Source organism: Garra rufa, chromosome 11 (genome assembly GCF_049309525.1).
Source record: "Garra rufa chromosome 11, GarRuf1.0, whole genome shotgun sequence".
Taxonomy (NCBI): domain Eukaryota; kingdom Metazoa; phylum Chordata; class Actinopteri; order Cypriniformes; family Cyprinidae; genus Garra; species Garra rufa.
In genome coordinates, this window is record NC_133371.1 from 23,864,168 (window position 1) to 23,885,594 (window position 21,427).

Genomic DNA, 21,427 nt, shown 5'->3' on the forward strand with positions numbered 1-21,427 from the left:
GTATATTTTTATTATTTTTAAATGTTTTTGTACATGTTGTTGATGTATTTAATTGAGTTGTAATAAGTAAACAGCACAAAACAATATCTTTTGAATGTAGTGACTTATCACCTGCATTAGAGTACTTTTTTATTTAATTTGCTATTTAATTTTAATTTTAAATTTAATTTAATTTTTATTTATAAAAAATTAATTTAAAAAAAATACAGGAGAAACAACATTAAGCTAAACCTTTAAATCTGTAAATCTGTCACACTGTATTTTTTCTTCTACTGTTGATTAATTATTTTATTTTTAAAAATCAAACAATAATTTGCAGGCCCCCTTGCGGTAACGCATCAGACTCCCTCGTGGTCACAGACCCCTGCTCTAACTGCTGCTGTTTGCAAAGTGCCTGCAATCGCTTTCTTTAATGGCAAGACTGAAAGATGCAAAACCAGCTCTCAAGAAACCGGCAGGCTGGCTGGTAGATTTACAGATGGTAGATCAGATGAGATGCACATCTGCAGCCAGTTAAATAGCTGCATATCATTGCAGCCCTTTATGTACATTAATAATGGAGATCTATGCACTGCAGGCCAAGCTAAACAGAGACAGCTTATGAACTTATGCTGTATCATTATTATTATTTTAAAAGCCAATTCATTAGATTTTACTAAGAAGTCCCACTGAATTCCTCATCTTCCTTTCCCACAGGACCATTTCTACTGCAATTATATCGGAGGGAAACGAGGAAGGGAATAAGCAGAGGAAGGTTGTGTGAACGAGATAAACCACAGAAAAGCTCTCAAGTGTTTCTTTATCCCGGTTCCCAAACCTGCATCCAATACCATCCTCCTCCTCCTTCTTGTGGTAACGTCCCTCCTTTCCTCCGCAAAGACCACAGAGAGAAACCTGAACCCTAAAATTAACCCCCCTGCCACAGTGAGGTGTTAGTGGCCTTGCATGGGAGAGGAAGACAACGGTCCAGCTGTCCACAAACAGTCTGTACTGGAAGAACAGGTGACAATTCCACAGTCCCACGGAGGGAGCAGCCACAAATATGGGTTTAAACATGACCCGTCTCACCACAAAAACACAAGGTGATAATCCTGTTACCACTGATACTCCAGAACATTCCCAGCGGCTGTGGTGGAAGTGGTTTGGCATTTTATATTTTCATTCTAATGTGATCAATTCTATCCAAATCCACAATGACTTTTCTACCAAAACAAATTCATGAAGAAAAGGATTTTAAAGAAACAGTTTACTCAAAAATTTAAATAGCCGTTACTCAATATCATACCAGTATCATATTATATTTTCAGCTGAGATTTTTTTTGTTGTTGTTGTTGAAAAACATACAGCAAACAAACTGCACTCAGATTTTTCAATCTGAACATGAATTGACAAAATTGTAATTTTTAAATGAACTATGCGTTTAATTTCAAATGTTTGGTTGATTTTGAATTGAAGATTTTCATGTTCATGCAAGTATCTCTTATGCTCACCCAGACTGCATTTATTTGATCAGAAATACAGTTCTATCATGACAACTCTCTGAAGATTTTAATATGGTAATGGATATGACAATGTTAATGTATTTGGTCTGCTGCTGAACTGCTTGCTGTTGTTGTAGATTACTGTTGCTGCAAACAATTACAAGAACTTGCAACTGCCAATACATATGCTGATAGCGTTCTGTGAGTATTTAAGACATACTGCTGCTGCACAAATAGCATATATAATAACTAGTGGTGTCAAAATTAGAGTGTTACTGCAGGTGATATTTAAATTCAAAATATTTAACACAGATGAGATGTTGTCTGGCCAAATGTCAATAAAAACGAATCTTCCTGTCCTGTCAGTTGCTTGTAGCCCATGCTCTTGAAGGGCATGAACAAATGTGTCAGCGCGTGCTGTATTAGCTATATTAAAGTGCTGTATCTTATTCAAACCCAAATGAAACTATGAGTATGCAATGTCATGGTTATGTCATGTTTTGTAAGTCAAGAACTTAAAAAAAAGTTGATTAACGCTGCCTTAAAACTGTGCAAGTAAGTGTTTATTATTTATAAGGCACATTTAACAGTGTCAGATCTGTAACAAAATAGCCTAATAACCAGCTGCTGTGATGTCTGTTACTCAAAGAACATAATTAAAAATTGGAAATCATTAACTTCTGTAATTTTAAGCTTAATCTATATTTAATTCAGAATTTAGTGTTGATTCATGCTGATAGGCACAGGTAGCTGTATGACATTTATTTTCATGGGGTTTATGTGAAGATTGTTTTAGGTTCAGTTAAATTAGAAGTTATTTTTTTAAAGTCTAATAAATGTTAAATTGATGGTTCTCAATACTGTAATGTTGAATGCCTATAGTCAATGGTTAAATCGCCTAATAGCAACAAAAATTATATGAAAAATATATGTTCTTTATGTTGTTTCTACTTTAATTTAAAGATTGAATGTGAAATGATTGCAATATAAAAGCATAAATAAATGTCAGATGGAATTAATCATGATTCGTTTAAAAACATTTGTGATTTTTTAATCGATTGACATCACTAATAATAACCAGTAGCACATCTATACAGGTGGAGCTGGGGAGGTGGAGGGTATTAGAGGAACTTTGGTAACGCACTGCCAAATGCTCTAGTTAATGATAACCAGCCGTTTAAATGTAAGCAGCAAGCTCATTGACTGCAAATGCGACATGAACCAATCAACTCATAAGTAGTTTAACACAGTGAATTTCATCAGTTTGCGTTAACGACCAGCCTGCGCCATTTAGAGTTTCATGACAGAACTTGCCATTGAAAACAGTAAATTTAGAAATATTATTGCAATGTATAACTGTTTTCAGTTTTAATATATGTAAACATTTTATTTGTTCCTGTGCCATTCCTAAAAAATGAAGTTTGCTTACAAAACATGAAAATCTGTGCTGTTTGGCCACCAAAATCATAACTTGGCAAAATTAATTATTTTTGACAGATTTGTCATATTTGCGTGAACTATTCCTTTGAACTAGAACAGTAATGTTTAATACAGGATGAATATAGGTTTTAAAATATATTTCTGATCCAATATACTGTATAAATGGTGAACATGGATTTGGTGAACATGAAAAGATGATCAACTTTTTCAATTAGAATAGAAATGCAGTAAATACCAGTAATTGTGAAATATTATTACATTTAACGTAACTTTTTTATATTTCAGTAATTCTTAAAATGTAATTTATTTTGGTGATGCAAAGCTGAATTTTCAGCAGCACCAGTTTTCAGTGTGAAATTATTCATATGATGTTTTAGTAATCACAAAATGTTTCTTGTTATTATCTGTGTTGAAAACAGCTGTGCTATGTAATATTTTTGTGGAAACAGTGATACAATTTTTCAGGATTCTTTGATTTACCCTGCTTTTCAAAAGCTTTGCATCAAGACTTGTAATGTTTTTTAAAGACGTCTCTTATGCTCATCAAAGCTGCATTTACTTGATCAAAAATGCAGAAAAAAAATGTAATATTGCTAAATGTTATTACTATTTAAAATAACAGTTTCTATTTTAATATACTTTAAAATATAATTTATTCCTGTGATGCAAAGCTGAATTTTCATCAGCCGTTGAACCAGTCTTCAATGTCACATGATCCTTTAGAAACCATTCTAATATGCAGATATTTTATTAGAATAAGTTGTGCTGCCAAATATTATTTGGAACTTGTGATACTTTTTTCAGGATTCTTTGATGAATAAAAAGTCTTTGCTAACAATGTAAGTCTTCGCTATCACTTTTTTTCACATCAACACATCCTTGCTGAATAAAAGTATTAATTTCTTCTTTTTTAAAAGAAAGAATAAAAATCCAAACTTTAGAACGGTAGTGTATATTGTTAATAAATAAATAAATGCTGTTCTTTTTAATGTTTTTTACATCAAAGAATGCTGAAAAAAGGTATCACAGCTTTTCAACATTGATAATAAATCAAAATGATAAATCAGAATGATTTCTGAACACTGAAGACTGTAGATATGATGCTGCAAACTCAGCTTTGATCACAGAAATAAATTAGATTGTAATGTACAGTCGTGGCCAAAAGTGTTGAGAATTACAGAAATATTGGAAATTGGAAAAGTTGCTGCTTAAGTTTTTATAATAGCAATCTGCATATACTCCAGAATGTTATGAAGAGTGATCAGATGAATTGCATAGTCCTTCTTTGCCATGAAAATTAACAGTACATTTCATTGCTTTCATTAAAGGACCTGCTGAGATCATTTCAGTAATCGTCTTGTTAACTCAGGTGAGAATGTTGACGAGCACAAGTCTGGAGATCATTATGTCAGGCTGATTGGGTTAGAATGGCAGACTTGACATGTTAAAAGGAGGGTGATGCTTAAAATCATTGTTCTTCCATTGTTAACCATGGTGACCTGCAAAGAAACGCGTGCAGCCATCATTGCATTGCATAAAAATGGCTTCACAGGCAAGGACATTGTGGCTACTAAGATTGCACCTAAATCAACAATTTATAGGATCATCAAGAACTTCAAGGAAAGAGGTTCAATTCTTGTTAAGAAGGCTTCAGGGCGTCCAAGAAAGTCCAGCAAGCGCCAGGATCGTCTCCTAAAGAGGATTCAGCTGCGGGATCGGAGTGCCACCAGTGCAGAGCTTGCTCAGGAATGGCAGCAGGCAGGTGTGAGCGCATCTGCACATAAAGTGAGGCGAAGACTTTTGGAAGATGGCCTGGTGTCAAGAAGGGCAGCAAAGAAGCCACTTCTCTCCAAAAAAAACATCAGGGACAGATTGATCTTCTGCAAAAAGTATGGCGAATGGACTGCTGAGGACTGGGGCAAAGTCATATTCTCCGATGAAGCCTCTTTCTGATTGTTTGGGGCATCTGGAAAAAGACTTGTCCAGAGAAGAAAAGGTGAGCGCTACCATCAGTCCTGTGTCATGCCAACAGTAAAGCATCCTGAGACCATTCATGTGTGGGGTTGCTTCTCATCCAAGGGAGTGGGCTCACTCACAATTTTGCCCAAAAACACAGCCATGAATAAAGAATGGTACCAAAACACCCTCCAACAGCAACTTCTTCCAACAATCCAACAGTTTGGTGAAGAACAATGCATTTTCCAGCACGATGGAGCACCGTGCCATAAGGCAAAAGTGATAACTAAGTGGCTCGGGGACCAAAATGTTGAAATTTTGGGTCCATGGCCTGGAAACTCCCCAGATCTTAATCCCATTGAGAACTTGTGGTCAATCCTCAAGAAGCGGGTGGACAAACAAAAACCCACTAATTCTGACAAACTCCAAGAAGTGATTATGAAAGAATGGGTTGCTATCAGTCAGGATTTGGCCCAGAAGTTGATTGAGAGCATGCCCAGTCAAATTGCAGAGGTCCTGAAAAAGAAGGGCCAACACTGCAAATACTGACTCTTTGCATAAATGTCATGTAATTGTCGATAAAAGCCTTTGAAACGTATGAAGTGCTTGTAATTATATTTCAGTACATCACAGAAACAACTGAAACAAAGATCTAAAAGCAGTTTGGCAGCCAACTTTGTGAAAACTAATATTTGTGTCATTCTCAAAACTTTTGTATATTAAAATAGAAAAATGTTATTTTACATCGTAATAATATTTCACAATATTACATTTTTTTCCTGTATTTTTGATCAAATAAACACAGCCTTGATGAGCATAAGAACATTAAAAATTGTCCTGATTCCAAACTTTTTTTAACGGCAGTATATAGCAAGCGCAATAGAACAGCATTTCCTAGAGAAATGTCTTTACTGACCCTTTTGATTAATTTAATCCATTAATTCTGAATAAAAGTATACATTTTTAAACAGTAAATTAGCTATATATAGAAACTGACTTAAACTGCGGTAAGGCTTTACATAGTATTAGCCCAAATATGGCACAAATAAGGTCAAATTAGGTGACAGGAAACCTGTGCAACACCTCAGCCTTCCCACATACATACTCACACACACGCAAAAATTCTATGCCACTCCTTAATAACCTCCCAAACAAGCTGTATGTGCTACTGAGAAAACGGGAAAAAACTCACACCGCACCTGGTGACCTCTACTCTCTCACAATGAGCGAGATACAGGTCAAAACAACCATCTGACGCCGGACAGACAGACTGGTTAAACTAGCCTCTACTCCAAAGTAGAGCTTGCAGGTCTCGTTGTCATGTTCACAATGCTGTGACCTGCCCTGAGGGATCAACCCATACTTACATGAGTTAACTGACTCGTCCTTCGCCCCTCAGAAAATAACACCTTTTCAGTTTCTTCCACAGAATGTGGTGTCTAACAACTGGGAAAAGAAGGAAAAGAGAGTAGATGTGAATAAGATGTTTCTATTAATCACCAAGCGCATTGTGTGACTGAATAGCATTTCTTTTTACATATGCATTTCTTTTTACATATGCATGTGTTTAAATAGAAAGATTGTAGCAGGGAGACACAAATGTAAAGAGTTAGAGATGGTTAAATAGAGTAAATACTGATAGTAAGTGACATAGTGAGGCAGGATGGTTAAATAGCAAGATACAGAGTAATTGTCTTTCTGTTCTTGACCTCATGACCTCCTTTCATCCTATTCTAATGCATCCTTGCATTGGGCACTGCATCAGTGCCTGGGAACCAACTGGTGTTAATTGATGCCTGTGAGCAGACAGGCTCTGGGTCTGGGTTGTCGGAGCAGTAGGGGTCGTGGACGTGCCGGGAGTGTGATAATGTTCTGGGCGGGTCAGCAACCTTGTCGTTACGACATAATCCTTTCTAACTGAAAGACCATATGTAGCCTACAGAACACGGGCATCAATAACAGAGTTAATCGTAAGCAATTGTTCACATCCGTCTCATTATGAGCCATGTTTATTTAGCTTGTCTGAATGTCTTTAGCAAAGCGTTGGCAGCTAGTCAAAGAAAGGGAAAGTTTCGAGGTCTGGTAATTTGACAACAAATGTGTTGAATTCTTTAACATTTATGTTTATCTTCAGCTTAACCTGCTTACTTTTGTGACCAAACTTTAGTGTAAGTCTGAAAGTTTCTAAAATATATATGTGAAAACCAAGTTTTAAGTAACACAGGTATAATTTTATTATAGCAATTGCCAAAAATACATTGTATGGGTCAAAATTATCAATTTTTCTTTTATACCAAAAATAATTAGGATAGATCACGTCCCATGAAGATATTTAGTAAATTTCCTATCCCATATAAATGTATAAAAACTTAATTTTTCGTTAGTAATATGCATTGCTAAGAACTTAATTTGGCCAACTTTAACGCAATTTTCTCAATTTTTTTTTTTTTTTTTTGCACCCTCAGATTCCAGATTTTCAAATAGTTGTATCTTGGCCAAAAGTGACCCTGGACCACAAAACCAGTCATAAGGTTGAGATTTGAAGCTGAATAAATAAGGTTGAGATTTGAAGCTGAATAAATAAGGTTGAGATTTGAAGCTGAATAAATAACAGGGTTTCTGCAGATATGAACAAGTGAAATTTAAGACTTTTTAAGACCTTTTTAATACCACCTTATATGAAATTTAAGACCTAAACCTGTAATGAAATAGATATTATATTACATGCATATATGTAATATTTAATGTGTTTAATGTAAAAAGTAAACACAATTTCATGGCTGTCATAAATTAAATTTATTACTACGATATACAGTGAACTTTTCATATCAGCAGATACTATTCCACACAAAATATCCCCATAAAAGTACCACTAGAAATATCTGATGTAAAAAAAAAATTCTGAAGCAATATTTTCATCAGTGCTCTATTAGCTTTTACATCTTAAATCTGCATATTTGATTTACCTTTATAAAGGCCTTTTTTTTTTACTTTTGAAATGTATGCATTACCTTTGAAATTTATTTTATGAATTTATCAATAAATTCTAAATGGCTGTTAGCAGTGAGATTACACAATTTACACTGCAAAATTAAAAGTGAGATTAATGTTTTAAATACATTTATTGATTTATAAATATATAAATTAGAAATGTTGGGTGTGGAGGCATACTTTTAAACACACTAAACTACCAGCAGGTGGCGGTAAGTCACTTCATGAGCGAGTTATTTCAACTGATTCGAGCAAAACGCTGAATCATAGCAAAACGTCGCTAGGAGAATGCTTCTGCTGCGATCCTTGTTTGGAACTATTTTCGTTGGTGAAACAGAACAAAACAGTGAAAATATTTTGTCTAACATGTAAGTAACTACTTGACTAACTACTTGTTTATTGAGCTAAAATTAATGTAACATTTGTAATTGTGAGAATATTCAGCAAAAAGCTCACTTGGTATATTACTGAACTATATCAAGATATAAATAAACTATACATTTGAAATTTTTACCTAAGTGTGTTTCTTTAGAGTGCTGTTACATTCATTAGTTTTAAAGTATGTCACAAATAGACCAGAAATACACTATCCATTATCAATTTCTGTTTACGTTGAATGTATTAAAATAGGAATCTTTCTTGCCTTTCGATGCTTCGCTAGTTGTTTTTGTCACTTCAGTTTTAATCAGGCGGTTTGTTCGGTCGGGCAAGGAAAAAAAAAACATTTTAAAAGTATCTCCAAGGCTGGCGGTCAGCTAGCTCGACCTATATTTATTATTATTATTGAGAACATTATATACAGAAAAAGGTAGTTTGACCTGTATTCTGCTAACTGCCATTCTGTCTGAAGACGCAGTAACTTCCGCAGGGGGAGAAAAAAATCTACAGTTGTTAGCAACTGGCCTTAGCCAAGCCCTATATTCAGTTTTTTCAAGCTAAGTATTGCTAAACTTGCACTTCCCCATAGCTAAAAAGTTAAATCCATTTTACTTCTGTGGTACAATCCGAGAGAGACTCGCGCCAATAACAGAAAGCTGATTGGGAGATTGGCTATTGCATGTTGGTCTCATTTGTAGTTTAAATACAGCAAATTATATTTGGAATAGTGAAATAAAGAACTACAACACCACGGAAACAACAAAAAGAGAATTTAAATGAGCTTTAGAGGTAGCGTTACATGGACATCGGAAAAATAAGACCTGTGTGAAATTATTTAAGACCTAGAACCGCAAATTTAAGACTTTTTAAGGCCTAAAATTTTGATTTTTAAATTTTAGACTTTTTAAGACTTTTTAAGACCCCGCGGAAACCCTGAAATAAGGTTGAGATTTGAAGCTGAATAAATAAGTTTTCCATTGATGTATGGTTTGTTAGGATTGGACCACTTTTGGCCGAAATACATTTATTTGAAAATCTCGAATCTGAGGGTCCAAAAAAATCTAAATACTGAGAAAATCGCCTTTAAAGTTCTCTAAATGAGTTCTTAGCAATGCATATTACTAATCAAAAATTAAGTTTTTGATATATTCACGGTTTGAAAATTGACAAAATATCTTCATGGAACATAATCTTTACTTAATATCCTAAGGATTTTTGGCATAAAAGAAAAATCGATAATGTTGACCCCTGCAATGTACTTTTTTTTTTTTTTTGCAATAGTGTCCTATCCTACCAAACCATACATCAATTAAAAGCTTATTTATTACAAAAAAAAATGACCCTTATGACTGGTTTTATGGTCCAGGGTCCATTCTTTAAAACTCACCTGACTGATTGGATAGCGATAGTTGCCTTCGGTTTCAGACGATATTACTGTTTGTCGAAACGCGTAAAGCGTTATAATTTGTAACGTTTAAACATATTATAAATATAATAACTGATTAATATACTTTTGTTTGCTATTATGTGTAAGCAATGAGCAATTTTCGACCCCGTAGTTGTGCTTTTTTTTACATAAACAGGCACGGGTGTCGTTCAACTAGCTTATCCAGTGAGTAAAACATAACGTTAACTGGGATTAAACTGGCGTTAATGTGTTCATTCGGATGACTATCCAAACTGAGAACAAGAACTGTGAAACTGAGGTAGTGGCATCGCAGTGCCATCTAGTGGTGAATGTGTTATTTCACACACGCACATAACGTTCATTTTTGTTGAATTTAAATTCCTCTGTGTACTGTATATAGCCTATGTCAGAATGTATATTTTTTAGTTTAAAGGACGTTAGAGATTCGGCGACACATATATTTTCAATATTTGTCCCAAAATGTCCATCAGTTATTTGCTATTTTGTTAGCGAAGCGTTACGTTTGCTAATAATTGTATCTAACTATTAGCAGTAAGACTAGTCGGCTAGCAGTTCAGGTAGCCAAGCTAGTCGTACGTTTTCATACACGTCTCAAGTTTCAATGCCTCCCAGGGGCTGTAAACTTGAGAGGGTGGGAATAAGAAGGGATGCGCTGCTGCTCCAAACTTTTCTAAAGCCCCAAAACTTCTGCACAGGTTGTGATAGTTGCAGTTACCGCATCTGGTCCTCTCTGCTGATCTGAAAAGATGTCAGAGTTGGGCTCCATTGACAATCCGACGAAGTTCAAGGATCAAGACTATGAAGCCCTGCTGCAGAAATGCCTCAAATCTGCCGGTTTGTTCTCTGACACGGTGTTTGCAGCAAACCAAAGCTCTCTCGGTATCCCAGTGGATCCTGATCCTAAAAAGGCAGTGAAGTGGCTGCGCCCGAAGGTAACTTAATTTATACCAAATGTTTTTTAATTATCATATCAGCATAATTTGGTTTCAAATGGACTTAAATAAACAAAAGTTATACGTTTAAGTTGTGTCTATGCCATGAATTTACAGCCTTCGTAACAATAACATTTATCAAGAGTCGTTTCTGACAATATTTAACAATAAGTTAAAGAAAACAAAAGAAAGTGAAGTAAACAGGAGGAATTTTCATTGAACACCAGCTTGGAAAGTCCCTTCACAATTCATGAGGTAATTTAAGGTGATTTTGCACCTCAAGGGAAAATTACCTTCCACTAAATTGAGAATAAATAAAAAAATCAAGTAAATAAAAAAGTGAAATTACCTGCTTTGTGCTTTTCCACCACTTTTTGACAATTTTTATTAATTTTAATTACAGTCTAGCAATTTTTAATTACAGTCGAGCAACAAAAATGAACGTTATGTGCGTGTGTGAAATAACACACACAATTTCTCAAAGTCAGTCGATAATTTAAATATGCGTTTAATACTGAAGAGTGCAGTAAAATGAAAAGGAATGACAATTCTGTCATAATTTACTCACACTCATGTCGTTCCAAACCTGTATGCTTTTTTTTTCATCTGCTGAACACACAAAAAAAAATATTTTGAAGATATAGAAAACTGATTGTTTTCAAATCAATTCTAACTGAAACAGTTAAGATATTCTTCCAAATAATTTGTGTTCCACAGAAGAAAAAAGTCATACAGTTTTGAAACCACATGAGGGTGAGTAAATGATTTTTAATTTTTGGGTGGATTGTCACTTTAAGACAGACCTTGAACCTGTACGGTTCTCTAACATGCATGTGTTTTCATATGTCCTCATCATCCCATCACATGTACTTGCAAATTGTTTTTGGCTCACACCCATCTTCCTTCCCCACCTCTCCCCCTCTTCAGGAAATCACAAGTAATGCTGTCTTTGTTGAGGGCACCATGGGCACCACCGATATCTGTCAGGGCCAGCTGGGTGAGTGTACGCTCGTGTTAGCGCACGGTTGTTCATATTTTATGCCAGGATAATGGGATAACGCCTTACTGCACTTCTCAGAAACCAAATCACCCGATACCCCCCTCAAGGCATGAGCGCTATCAGTGAAATATCCGTCTTTGGCTGCGCTCCCACTCTTCCTCTCCTTATCATGCAGATGCCCTCCCCCCATCTTCTTCCTCCACCCAAATCTTCCTCATCGTGCTTAATGTACTATCCCCATTCTGCCCCTGTAGCCGCGAGACACTGCGCTGATCTCAGAGCCTCCTGCAGAGTCCCTGCTGAGAGATGCAACATGGAGCCGCCGCAGGCCACTCACATCAAAAACACGACAAATGTACTAGAGACAGGGAGGGATGAAAGCAGAGGGAAGAAAGGGGGAGCGAGAGGTCCGATTGGCATCATCTGTACACCCCTCCCTCTCCCGCCCCCCATTTCCTCCCACCTAAAGAATAACAATTATTGTGCACAGCGGGTATTGTTTTATTGTTTTGCCTTAGCCCTCACGCTCCCTCTCTACATATGGCGTTGATTTGGAGTTGATGGAAAGTGTTTTTGTTGACTTGTGGCAGTGTTGGCAAGATGTTCAATGTTTACATGCTTAGCTGTATCCTATAGTTTAGTGTTTCCCAACCTTTTTTGTCTTACATACCCACAAAGTTCCATGAGAAAGGGTCGAGTATCTCTTTTCTCTTTTTCATCACAAGACCAGAAATCTGTCCCTTTTTAACTCATATCAGCGAGGTATATATCAATCAGTAATTATTCTTTAAATCCATAAAAAAGATTACTGTTAAAGGGATAGTTCACCCAAAAATGAAAATTCTGTCATTAATTACTCACCATCATGTTGTTCCAAAACCATAAGACCTTCGTTTATCTTTGAATTAAGATATTAAGACAAATTAAGATATTTTTAATGAAATCCGAGAGCTTTCTGACCCTGCATAGACAGCAACGCAACTACCACGTTCAAGGCCCAGAAAGGTAGTAAGGACATTGTTAAAATAGTCCATGTGACAGTGGTTCAACCTTAATTTTATGAAGCTACAAGAATACTTATAGTGCACAAAGAAAACAAAAATAACTACTTTATTGAACAACTTTTCCTTTGTCAGTCTTTGACAGTGTTTATTTAAATTTAATGTGCTCCCTTATTCTTTTATATATTTTAAGATGTACGAGTCAGAATAAGCATGTTGTTTCCATTTTTATATAAATATTGTGTTACACTGAATGACAATTAAAAATTATTTCAACCAAATTTTGACATTTTATTCTCCAAAAACGTATTTGAAACCTTTAAAGTAGACACTTTACTTACTTTCTATGGACATAAAATCACGTTTGTAAATTTCTTTTGATGTGGACATCATAACGTCTTTGACCCATGTCAAAAAAAGAAAGTTCTACGCATTACAGTAATATATATATATATATATATATATATATATATATATATATATATATATATAAAAGAAACACAGATGTCATGTTTTTCATGTTAGGCATCTTTGCTTATTAGTAAAGTTGAATTGGATCATTGAAGGTCACCAGCAAAGACACTGGTTAAACATTGGCATTTTAGACAGTAATTGGTTAAATAGCCTACATAAAGGATATTGTGTTATTTAACATTTTATTATTGCAGATTTGCATCATATTCCGAGTTTGTATTTCACTTTTTGAGTGCAAGTGAGATGAGTAAATGCATGTTCACATTTTGTGTAGAACTACAGTAAGCATCATGTTTACACGGCGCACACAGTGTTTTCGCATTTACTCCCGATTTCACTCCACATTGGAATAGGAGAGCTGTCAGTCAATTAATGTAACTGGCATTACTTATTTAAAAAAGTAACTCAGATATTTTCTTGTAAATGAAAAAAAGTAATGCATACTTTTCTAGTTACTTGGAAAAAGTAATCTGATTACGTAACACCTTACTTGTAATGCATTACCCACAACACTGGGTGTTCACGCATACGTCTGGTCCTGGTCTCCCTTAATTCATCGTCTAAATATTCTGGTTTGAATAAGTAAGGCTGGGCAAAAAATTGCAAGTCAACCTCTCTGTCAAAATCTTCAGACATGTTTACGAAGACGAACAAAGGTCTTACAGGTTTGTGAACTATCCCTTTAAGATGCCATTCACACCAAAATACTGCTATTCTCTAGAATGCCAATAAATGTAAATGGGCTTTAAATGCTACTCCATACTCCTAATTTGCACAAAAGCACTTTAATTTCAATTAAATTGCTGTGTCTTATATTTCAAAGGCCAGAGGTCGCATTTGTTGGAAGAATATGTCAAAAGTGGAACACAAAACACCAACACAGACGTTTTTCTTCACACATAACCCTGCAACTCAAGTTTTTAAACACAAAAACGTGGTTTAAATGACCAGCTCCCCAACATGTTTTTGCATTCCACATTCGACCGTCACGTTCCTATCTTTTGCAGATTCAGAACTTTATGACCGGCCAAATGCAGACTTGTTACATCAGTGTGTCCATGCTCATACCAGCAGACTTGTGTTTGTTCACATAAAGCACTGGTAATGCCGCAACATCTCATTCCAGCAAACCGCCAGAGCTGATTCACCAGTATTTCTCAAAAGGTCCTGTTCACACATGATGTTTAAAGGGATAGTTCACCAAAAAAGTAAAATTCTGTCACTAATTAGTTACCCTAAAGGTCAGGAAGCTCTTGGATTCTATCAAAAATATCTTAATTTGTGTTCTGAAGATGAACAAAGCTTTTACGGGTTTGGAATGACATAAGGGTGAGTAATTAATGACCGAACTGACTTTTAAGAAGAACCTTCCCTTTAAAAACGGCAATTCAAAGTTGAATTTCCAGAAAGGGCTGACTCCTTTTTTGTAACCCCCCAAGGACACAATATTTAAAGGGTATCCCTAGATACTTGTGTGGAAATACCAAACAATATCCTTGTCACGACAACATCTGGCTGTTATTTATTGCGAAATCCAAGATCTCTGACTTTTCTTGTGTTGTTAAAACACACATGCAAAGAACTGCAGGCCTCTTGCATCAAAGCACGCAGATCTTAGCTTGAATCGCGAAGTGTGCATTTGCCACTCAGGATTTGGATGGCCTCCCTAAATAATATATGAACATCGCAACGCATCACTAGAATAACAAACGCATGTAAATAATCTCATTTGAATGGAAATCTACCCAAATAATGCCTTATTCTTAGCACTTCAAGCAGAAATTTTAATTATTTGTTTTCAAGTGACTTTCCACATCAACATATCCAGCCCGTTTTCTCGCGGACTGCAGATTAATTGGACGATCTCCATTGTGGAGCTCTGTTTGGTGTCACTCCTATGGGAGCTGCCGTGTTAAGCGTGATTTTTATGAAGTGTTGTCACGCCGAATCCATTTCTGATTCCCCCACACGGGGCAAACGAACAGCTGTTACCTTTTACAGAGGAATGTCACTGTGCGTGAGACAGACCGCATGTCTCCTGCGTCTTCAAAGCCTGAATTTCCACTTTGTGTTTGGGGCTGTGGTCATATGTCATAAATATTGATGGAACTGATGTGTTGTCTAACAGAGCCTGTTTTCGTGTCCTGCTACAGGTAACTGCTGGTTGTTGGCGGCCCTGTCCTGTCTCACCATGCACCCGACATTGTTTGTGAAAGTGGTTCCATCTGGACAAAGCCTGAGTGAATCCTATGCTGGCATCTTTCGCTTTAGGGTAAGCGGGAAGAGGAAACCGATTAAAAACAACAGTTATGAGACACATTTCATTCACAATTGCTGTTTAATCATAAATTAAATCAAATGTAAGTCAAAGACGTTTTAAAGAACCCATACATTTTACTTAAAGGGGGGGCATTTTTATAGTCCAAGTGGGGGTCTGTAAGCGGGCCTAGAATTTATATCCTCGTTTGAACGTCTTCTGTGTAATTATGTGTCAGGATTTACTTCTAGCTGGAGATGTGCTACGTTGAAGGGAATGGTAATTAGAATCAGTTGTCTTTGACCTTACCATCTCTAACAGCTGAGGCTCATTCCAGAAACAGCTCTCGTCATCTTCCTTTTGTCCCGATGACATGTACATCTGCATGCCCCTCCCCCTTTAAACACGCACCACATTGGCACAAATTATCATAATTCAATTGTCTGTTTTTCTTTTATAGAGAAGGAACACTGCGTTTCTGTTCTCATGTTGTGTATTTGTTGCAGATCCCCTTCAAAAACAGCTTTCGCCCTCTAGCTATCAACTAGGTCCACTAATGATCTGATTAGAACCAGACTGCTCAATTAAATCCCAAGTTTGGAATGACCACACATCTTAAAATGATCCTGGAGTTGCAAGCGCTCTTGTATCAGTGCTTGCCTACACAGTTTTCACAATTACTGATAAGAAAAAAACAGAGAAGTCTTTATTTTGTCCACCCCTCTGGAATCCTGTCGGCCTTGCTATTTAGCAGGGAGCACCAGAGAGAGAAAGCTGTGTTTATAGTGGTAGCGTGAAAAAAGAGGCCCACTGTGAGGCTCAAGGCAACATGAAAGTGAACTGATTTACTGAAGGGAAGGGAAGGTGGGTGGAGTTTGTTCATCTAATCCTGTCAGTCACATCACAAGTATACACATTATGGGGGATGTTCAAGGGAATCTGACCTTGTGTTTTGTCTTTAATGTCTTAGATAGGGGCTAGTGGCGGCAAAAGACAAATTGTGTTCATAAAATTGCTGACAGACATTACTGAATGAACTGTGCCTTTAAATAAGTTCTGTCATTTCCCTTTTCCACTATAAAGCAGCGAAGGCTGGAGTAAGATGTGCCATGTTGACCTAAATTATTTCATTATTTAGATTAAATGACTATTTTGCAACACAGAAGAGAAGTATTTATGGACCAGAAAAAAGTATATTATGAATGAAATTTCATTTATGGGTGAACTTTCCCTTTAAGTTATCCTGTAGACAGAGAGAAATGAAAAATAAAAAAAAGAAAGATAATCCTGTCACAAACTGTTATTTTTGCATTATTTACGTATGAAATACTGTATTTTGAAAGTGAAATAATTCTCAACATACATAATACTTTTTGAAATAGTAGTAGTATGAATATCGTGTTTATTGTATGTTTTTTGCATTTGGGTTGGAGTGCAAAGTTTACTGTAATTATGAGTACTGACAGTATCTGATACTGCTACCATTTTAGAGAAAATGCTACATTCAGTAATTCTTTAGGCTAAAATTGTTTTTATAAGATTTCATATATGTGACCCTGAACCACAAAACTAGTCATAAGTAGCACGGGTTTATTTGTAGCAATAGCCAATATTTTGTATATTTCCTACCATAAACATATCAAAACTTCAATTTTGATTAATAATATGCATTGTTAAGAACTTAATTTGGACAACTTTAAAGGCGGTTTTCTCAATTTTTGGATTTTTAATCTCTTTCAGATGATGTATAAATCTTAATTTTTTTTTAAAATGTACCCTTTATGACTGGTTTCGTGGTCCAGGGTCATATATTATAAAAACATGTAGAAAACAAAACACAAAACAAAACATAGATAAGTTTACTAACAATTTTCACTTCAAACTACCATGTAGAAATCAAAACACAAAACCTAGATAAGTTTACTGACAAATTTCACTTTAAACTACAATGTAGAAAACAAACAAAACAAAACAAATAAAACAAAACTGCCTTTTAGCTGTTTATTGTTTTAGCTGGTTACTTATATGAATCTCATTTACAGGCTGTTAATATTAATTATTAATCATTAATTATATAATGAGCCCTTTCTACAGTTAAAGTCAAAAGGTTACATTCACCTTGCAGAATCTGCAAAATGCTAATTATTTAACAAAAATAAGAGGGATCATACAAAATACATGTTATATTTTATTTAATACTGACCTGAATGAGATATTTCACATAAAAGACATTTGCATATAGTCCACAAGATAATATAATAACTGAATTTATAAAAAATACCCTGTTCAAAATTTTACATACACTTGATTCTTAAACTGTTTTTTTTTTACTGAATAATCCACAACAGTTTTTTTGTTTGTTTGTTTGTTTGTTTGTTTAGAGATTGTTAATGATTCCTTTGTTTGTCCTGAACAGTTAAACTGCCTGCTGTTCTTCAGAAAAGTCCTTTAGGTCCCACAGATCCTTTGGTATGTCAGCATTTTTGTGTATTTGAACCCTTTCCAACAATGACTGTATGATTTTGAGATCCATCTTTTCACACTAAGGACATCTGAGGGACTCATATGCAACTATTACAGAAGGTTCAAATGCTCACTGATATATAATAAACCATAGCAGATCTATACAGGTGGAGCTGGGGAGGTGGAGGGTTTCAGAGGGGTTCAAATGCTCACTGATGCTTTAAAAGGAACAACAATTCATTCACAAGGATGTGTACATTTTTCTTATTTTGCCTAAATATCATATTATTTAGTACTGCCCTTCAGAAGCTACAGAATATACTGACTTATACTACAGGGCCGTTGAATGCTTGAATTTGATTGGCTGACGAACGTTCTAGAGGTGTGCATTATATTCAGGGAAACGCACAGCGAACGTAGTTCCAGGCAGCTTTAGACCGCAGTGCATGTCTATATCACTTCGCCATATGATTTCAGTTATTTCAAAGGTCCTTACAGCCCAAAACAGCAAAATAATTAAAACCCACAATGACACTGGCCAAACTAATAAATACAGAAAACATCAGGATAAAAACGACAGATTATTTCCATGTTTTTTTCCACAATATATTACGTTTTATTATGTACGGAAAGCACAAACTCTATTTCTCTCGCCCTCTCTCACTCACCTCACAGATGCACACACATAAAGTTACAGTTTACACTCGCGTTAGCATCCGCGCTAATGTTGTTAGCGCTGCTCTGACGATTAACAACTTAATAGCGACATGACAGCTCTCACACGCGAGGTAACAACGGCGTGGTCTTGAAGAAAATGAACTTAAAGTTTAACTGTTAGTAGAGACGATGCTGCCAGTCACCCTTGAGAGACACAGACGTGAGAGAGGTTAAGTCATACACTTAGTTTCTCTCCCTCACTCTTTCCGTCTGTCTGCTTGTCTGTCGGTCTGTCTAAACTTCATTATTAACGGCATTATTTTGCTATTTACAGCCCAAGCGTCGTTACTAGTTCTAAAATGACGTTTTGGAACTAGCAACGAAGCTGTTGAATGAGCTGCGTAAGAAATTAATCCTACTCACAATAGCGTTTTTAGGATAAAAACGGGACGAATGTCTTGAAATATATCATTTGATCGATGTCTTGAGGTGTGGTAACTGTAGTATAAGCGGAATAATTGACTTCGGGCCGTAGAATTCTACGAAAATAATGCACACCCGAGGTGGTGATAAGAATTCTACGGCCCGTCGTCAATTATTCCTTACATGTTTACCAGAAAACAAAATAAGTTATTATTTACCTTGATCTTCAAATTCCAAAAGTTCCCCCCCCCCCCTTGAGTCCCTCAGTTTTCCTCAGTGTGAAAAGATGGGTCTCAAAGTCATGCAGTCATTGTTTGAAAGGGTTCAAATACACAAAAATGCTGAAAAAACAAAGAATCTGTGGGACCTGAAGGACTTTCCTGAAGAATAGCAGGCAGTTTAACTGTTCAGGACAAACAAAGGACTCAAGAACAACTATCTCTAAAAATGTCTTTTATGTGAAATATCTTATTCAGGTCAGTACTAAATAAAAAATAACATGCATTTCGTATGACCCTTCTTATTTTGGTAAAATAATTAACATTTTGCAGATTTTGTAAGGTGTATGTTAACTTTTAACGTAAATATATGTTATATATGATAAATGAACTCCATTTTACTAACTCACTCCTCAGGATTTTTCTGAAGTACAAAGTGATAAAAGAACCACTGTAAGTGTAATTATTACTGCAATGCTGTTTGTTTTAGAGAGTTCATGCTTGACAAAGTGTGCAATAAAACATGCCACTACAGCTCTTGTGGCTTGTGTGCTGTTGTGTGAGTGGTTGTAAACCGAGGTTAAACTTGTGAGATAACAGCACAGTTAATTAAACAATTAAAACATATTACCACTGAAGAGCTCTTATAGAAGGTTGCTCAGTGTTATGTAATAGTTATGGCGTTCTCATCATATAATTACCTTCTGCCTGCCATAGTATTACATTCGGAGGCCAAACAGGTATGCGTAACATGACTTGACCTGATCCAGAAGGGTTAGAGAGGAGAGAAAAGAAAAAAAGACACATCAATGACAGGAGTGACAGGAGAGAAATGAGAAAACAAGGAGGTAGAAGACTGTTGATTGGTGGATGATTCCTGAAATGTCTAGACTTGTTACTGTAGCCCAAGGACATGGACACAGAGACAGACACATGGACATACAAATAGTGCTACCTGCAGGCTAACAGGTCCATACCTGCCTGTCTAACATCACAAAAAATCTTTCAACTTCACATTTAAGGGGTCGTTCATACAGTTTTTATTACTGCTGTTTGAAAGTTTGGATTTTTAATGCTTTTTTAAAGAAGTCTCTTATGCACATCAAAGTTGAATTTATTAGATCAAAAATAGAGATTAAAAAACAGTAAAATAATTGCAATTTAAAATATCAGTTTTCTATTTTAATATACTTTAAAATATAATTTATTTCTGTGATGCAAAGCTGAATTTTCATCAGCCATTACCCCAGTCTTCAATGTCACACGATCCTTCAGAAATCATTCTAATATGCTGATTTATTATCAATTTTGGAAATGGTTTTGCTGCTTAAACATTTTTTTGGAACCTCTGATACTTTTTTCAGAATTCTTCGATTAATAAAGAGTTAAAAAGAACAGCATTTGTTCAAAATAAAAAATCTTTTTTGACAATATTATATAAGTCTTTATTATCACTTTTTATCAATTTGACATCCCTGCTGAATAAAAGTGTTAATTTCTTTCAAACAAAGAAAGAAAGAAAACTTTACTGACCCCAAACTTTAAATGGTAGTGTATATTCTTAAAAAAGATTTATATTTTAAATAAATGCTGTTCTTTTCAATGTTTTATGAATCAAAGAATACCAAAAAAAATATCACAGGTTCTAAAAATATTAATGTTAATGTTTCCAACATTGATAATACATCTAATCTGATCATGCAATAATATTTCCTAATTGTACTGTTCTTTTCTGTATTTTTAATCAAATAAACGCAGCCTTGATGAACAGAAAATACTGCTTTAAAAAACATTCAACATTCACAAATCTTACTGATCACAAACTTTTGAACTTTTGAACCAGTCAAAGTTTAGTTTTCCATGACTATTTTAGACCATGCGCCACTGTTCAAAAGAGAGTATGTTTTGTTTGTTTTTTGAAAGAAATTAATACTTTTATTCAGCAAGGATGAACTACATTGATCAAAATTGATCATTTATAATGCTACAAAAGATTTAGATTGCAAATAAATGCAGTTCTTTTGAACTTTCTATTCATCAAACAATCCTGATTTTTTTTTATACAGTATCATGGTTACCACAGAAAATATTAAGAAGCACAACTGTTTTCAACATTGATAATACAATGAAATATTTCTCGAACACCAAATCAGTATATGAAAATGATTTCTGAAGAATCATGTGAGACTGAAGACTGGAGTAATGTCTGCTAGAAATTCTGTATGCCATTAAAAGAAAAAAAATATTTTTTAATTATATTTAATTAGAAATCTGTCATTTTAAATGTTAATATTTACTGCATTTTTTATCTAGTTAATACAGCTTTG

General features: G+C 35.3%; 1 protein-coding gene across 1 annotated transcript in view; it reads left to right on the forward strand.

Annotated features, from left to right (window-relative positions):
* The first annotated feature begins 10,385 nt into the window (after positions 1 to 10,385).
* The window catches only part of capn12 (calpain 12), a 30,287-nt gene continuing 19,245 nt past the window's right edge, over positions 10,386 to 21,427 (forward strand). The window contains exons 1-3 of the mRNA XM_073850552.1: positions 10,386 to 10,607; positions 11,535 to 11,604; positions 15,236 to 15,354. Of these exons, the coding sequence (XP_073706653.1) occupies positions 10,422 to 10,607; positions 11,535 to 11,604; positions 15,236 to 15,354 (375 nt within the window). The 5' untranslated portion in view covers positions 10,386 to 10,421. The remainder of the gene's footprint in view (positions 10,608 to 11,534; positions 11,605 to 15,235; positions 15,355 to 21,427) is intronic.